The sequence below is a fragment of the Humulus lupulus genome, chromosome 8 (genome assembly GCF_963169125.1).
Source record: "Humulus lupulus chromosome 8, drHumLupu1.1, whole genome shotgun sequence".
NCBI classification, from domain to species: domain Eukaryota; kingdom Viridiplantae; phylum Streptophyta; class Magnoliopsida; order Rosales; family Cannabaceae; genus Humulus; species Humulus lupulus.
Genome location: NC_084800.1, coordinates 121,137,953 through 121,143,324, shown reverse-complemented (window position 1 = coordinate 121,143,324; position 5,372 = coordinate 121,137,953). Strand labels below are relative to the sequence as shown.

Below are 5,372 nucleotides of genomic sequence, written 5' to 3'. Positions count from 1 at the left end.
TTTCTTGAGAGAAAAATATGAAACGTTTGATGCCTTTAAAAACCTATGTGTAAAATTGAAAGTTAAAAAAGACTGTAACATAGGAAAAATTGTGAGAATCTGATGTGATCATGGGAAGGAATTTGAAAATATTGTGTATATCTCATGACTTTTGTAAATCTCTTGGTATAGCTCATGAATTTTCAACTCCTAAGACACCAGAACAAAATGGAGTTATGGAAAGGAAGAATCGGACTCTTGAAGAAATGGCAAGAGTTATGTTGAAGAGCAAAAAGCTTTCCAAAAAATTATGGGCAGAAGCAATAAATAAAGCTTGTTACACTATTAATCGTGTCTATCTTCGACCAAGTACTACCAAAACCCCATATGAAATATGGAGAGGTGTGAAACCAAATGTTAGTTACTTTCATGTGTTTGGATGTGTGTGCTATGTTCTTAAAGATCGAAAATATTTGGGAAAATTTGATGCAAAAAGTGATGTTGGTGCATTTTTAGGGTACTCACTCAACAGTAGAGCCTATCGTGTTTACAACGTGAGAACTCAAACTGTTATGGAATTAGCTAATGTTGTGCTTGATGATGAAAAAGACTTTTCAGCTTATTCCAATGAAGAAGAAATAGTCAATCTTATTGAAGAGTCTGTTAATGACACTGACGCATCAACACCTCCACCCGAGGTCACCAATCCTGATGCCGATACATCAAAAGCTGAGGCATCAACCTCCATACAAAATAGTAACATTAACATAGAAATTGTTACTGACCTTGTTCAAAAGGAATCCTCATCCAAAGTAGAAAAAGAATCATCTCATTGATTTGGTAATAGGTAATATTTCAGAAGGTATGATAACTCGGAAAAAAACATGTGAATCTTTGTCAATATGTTTGTTTTGCTCCTTCATTTTAGCCTAAAAATGTGAAAGAAGCTCTTTCTGAGGAATCTTGGATTAAGGCTATACAAGAAGAACTTGAGCAGTTCATGAGGAATGATGTTTGGTACCTTGTGCCAAGACCTAGTCACACAAATGTAATCAGTACTGAATGGATTTATAAAAATAAAAGTGATGAATTTGGTACTATTGTGAGAAATAAAGCTAGGCTAGTAGTCAGGGATACACACAAATCGAAGGAGTAGATTTTGATGAAACTTTTGCTCCTGTAGCAAGACTTGAAACTATTAGGTTGCTTTTGGCTATTTCCTATATTATTGGCTTCAAACTTTTTCAAATGGATGTCAAATCTGCCTTTTTGAATGGTATTTTAAATGAAGAACCCTGTGTTGAGAAACCTCATGGATTTGAGGACCCCCATTATCATAATCATGTGTTTAAACTAAAAGAAGCTTTATATGGTTTAAAACAAGCACCCCGTGCCTTGTATGAACGTTTAGCCCAATTTCTTATCCTCAAAGGATATCGTAGAGGGGGAGTTGACAAAACTCTTTTTATCAAAGATAATGATTCACATATAATTATTGCTCAGATCTATGTTGATGACATTGTGTTTGGATCTATATCTAATCTTAAAATACATGAATTTGTGAATCAAATGTATGAATAATTCGATATGAGTATGGTGGGAGAACTGAATTTTTTCATAGGATTACAGGTTAAGCAGACAGATGTAGAGATCTTCATTTCTCAAAGTAAATATGCAAAAAACTTAGTTCACAAGTTTGGGTTGGATACGTCCAAACATGAGAAAACACCTATGGCTATTACTCTCAAATTGACCAGGGATGAAACAGGAATTAAGGTTGATCCCACACTGTACCGAAGGATGATAGGTAGTCTTTTATACTTCACTGCTAGTCGACCTGACATTTGCTATAGTGTAGGTGTGTGTGCCATGTATCAAGGGAATCCAATGGAATCCCATGTGTTAGCTGTCAAACGTATTATTTGTTATGTGAATGAAACTCTTGAATATGGTCTCTGGTATTCAAGGGAAACTAACTCTCACCTTCTTTGTTTTAGTGATGCTGATTTGGCAGTAAATGCAGATGATAGAAAAAGCACAAGTGGTGGTTACTTTTTCTTGGGGAACAATCTGGTGTCATGGCACAGTAAAAAGCAAAACTCTATTTCCTTATCCACAACTGAGGTTGAATATATAGTTGTTGGGAGTTGTTGCTCTCAACTACTGTGGATGAAACATATGTTGGTCGATTATGGGATAAGTATGGATACTTTGACTGTTTTTTGTGATAACACTAGTGTAACACCCTAATTTCTCATAAATTTATCGAGAACACACTGTTGGATCATAATCATAAATATTGCTCTTTTATTGAATAAAAACTTGAAAATAAATATATGGATCCATGGTTTTACAAAAAATAAAATAACTATCTTTAAAATGAGCAACAGTTAAATAAAAATTTAAAATAAATCATTCTTTAATAAAAATAAATAAATAGGCCCGCTTGATCTTCCTCGACTATAAGGTCCCCACGAGTACATTACGAAGATCCTAGGTCCCACTCGCCACCAGCCTTTCTATCATCAATTGCCTGTAATAATAACATCATAAGGGGTGAGCTTCTAAGCCCAGTAAGGAAAATACAAACAAGAGTTAATCATATAATCATTTAATCAACATATCCTAAATTACACAAGAGTCATAACAAAAACTTATTTATACTAATCATATCACATCACATAACCATAGGTCATATCATAGCCTAAGTCATAATCATAGTCATAAACCATAATCTAAGTCATAATCATAGTCATAAATCATAGGTCATAAGTCATAATCGTAACTATAGGTCATAGATCATAATAACAAGTCAGACATAATAAAAAGATAAGTGCTTATATAGGGGTGGCATTTGAGCCCCAGACAATAGTCAGTCATACACTGAACATCAACTTAGGTCCTTCATAAAGTTTTGGCAACCAAGCCTAACGGACATAAGTCCGTAATACATCATTGTATGCCTTAGGTCTAGACACACTTACCCCTTTATTGTACCTGAAATATTAGGTCATACAAAAACATAGCCTAGATCATAAACTAAACTATCTAATTTTCCTTACCAAAAACCGAGATATTGGAGACAAGAGCGGGATCGGAAACTCCTAAAACCAAACATAAAGAAACCATAAGTCCTCTAGAGAAAAGAAGATGAATAGAGGATCTAAACAATCAAAATAGTAACTTACCGAAGACCTTAAGTTTCAAGAAACTCAAACACCTAACCAAAAGCCATAACAACAAATTAGGTTTTGAAATAAAATGAAAGAATAAGAAGAATGGAAATGGACTAAACCTGGAGATTAACAGTACCTTAGATATCTTAGAGCTTTGATCTATACCTCAAATATTGAATCACACAAAAGCTTACTTCCCAAGTGTTTAGAAAAGCTTAGATTTGAAAGCTTTTAACCCCAAAACCCTAGCGTTTCTCTCTAGAATAATCTTAGCAGCTTGGAGGCTCTGAACTGGGCTTGAAAGATGATGAAAATGGCTGAGTGAAGGGTCCTATTGATAGAGTTCAAGGAGTGAAACTAATGTTGGTATTTATAGATCAAATTAGAGATTATACGCAGCGGAACAACAATCAAAATTATTAATTTAACCCCACAAGATTTCTAGATCTACTTCTTCACATACATATATATATATATTGAATCAAAGAGAAGAATAGAAAAATTGCCTTAAGTCCTTCCTTGCTGCTATCTTTTTGTAAGGCAAAATCCTTGAGATCTCACACCAAGATCTTCCAAAATGTTCTCAACACACAAAGAACGAGTGTGGGCTCATTATACAAAACAATAAGCAAAATCTATTTATCAGATGTTCTCAACACATGAGATATGATAAAGTTTGGACCTAAATTTGTGAAGAACAGTGACTTATGATTGTAGCACTGTTCTATTTCTCTCACGGAGATTTCACGATATATTTTCTTTTTCTGAAAAGTATCGCTCTGGAAAAACTGATCTCCTTTATTTAATATATCAAATTTATATTAAAATAAATAATATTAGTTATTTTAAATAATTTAAAAATAACTAATCAGTTATCGGATTTTTGTTTAAATAATAATTTTTTTAATCACATTAAAATATCTCATTATTTATTTAATATTTAAATAACTAAAATTGTTGAACCAAGATTCCCTTGGAATCTTCTTGTGCGTGTAGCACAGTGTTTGTGCACTGTGCTACACGCCTAACCCATGCCAGGGAGGGCATCTGATTTTCTCAATTTTCATCATTATTTAAATACCAAAATCCCAAAAATATCCTTTCTTTTGATCAATGAATATCCTTTCTTTTGATCAAAAAAAAAATCCCAAAAATAAGTTAACTCAAAATTAATTATATTTTTGTTAAATCAAATAATTAATTAATTACACATAACTACACAATAATTATGTTTAGTGCATAGAAAAATATTTTACTTATCAAAGTCATTTTGCCCATTTTTGTATTTATCTTTGTCAGTGTTTGTTTGAACCATTTCGGGGACCATAGACCTATAACATTAAGCTCCAATAAATTAAAACTAAATAATTAAACTCTTTAATCATAATAGTTAATTTATTAATTCTGATATTTCTCCACTGTAAATTCATAATTGAACTCTTTATGTTATAGATATACTTTTACAGAAATCTTATTTTAAGTTGTCCATTGATATAATCATCTTTCAATAGTTCAACCCTCTAATTAATTAGTCATAAATTAGAATGGAAGAATTATCATTTTACCTTTCTAATTTACTTCTGACTCCTTAAGTACCATTAATTCACTAGTGAATAATTAATCTATAATCTAATTATAGATTTGAGCTCAAAATCATTTAGTTCCAGAAGTAACCCTTAAGGGAACCAATATACGATCGGTGAGGAAAGATTAGATTTCGTATTGTTGATACATGTTCCCATCCATTCATGATATTAAATCTCCAAAACAAAAGTCATTAGCCTCAATCTATGAAGAGACCTTAACGAATGAATCAAAAGATTTAATAAACATAAACAGGAGTTCATGAACACTCCGGATTTAGGTTGATCTATAAATGATCATCAGTTATGAAATGAATTACAAATCTTTATTATTAAATAGTTTTTGGATAAAGACTTTTATTCATATCGGCCCTTGTCATATATAATCATATTATATAAAGCACATTTACCGAGATGTCTTACCACATCTATAATCTGAATCAAGATTATTTGTATCAACATGATATTCAGTAAATCGTACTTACAACCCTAATTAAAGAATTCCATAACTTCAATTTGTTGTTGACTATTTTTATTCATTCATGTGATCTTAATTCTCTCGTACTAATACAAGATCACATTCTCAATAATGAATATGGAATTTTTTTTATATTTACAAAAAAAATATTCAAAT

The 5,372-nt window shown here is 31.8% G+C and overlaps 1 protein-coding gene across 1 annotated transcript; it reads left to right on the top strand.

Annotated features, from left to right (window-relative positions):
* Positions 1-1,566: 1,566 nt before the first annotated feature.
* LOC133795998 (secreted RxLR effector protein 161-like) lies at positions 1,567-2,229 on the top strand. The gene has a single exon (XM_062233480.1). It carries the CDS (start codon positions 1,567-1,569, stop codon positions 2,227-2,229), a length of 663 nt encoding a protein of 220 aa, XP_062089464.1.
* Positions 2,230-5,372: the final 3,143 nt, after the last annotated feature.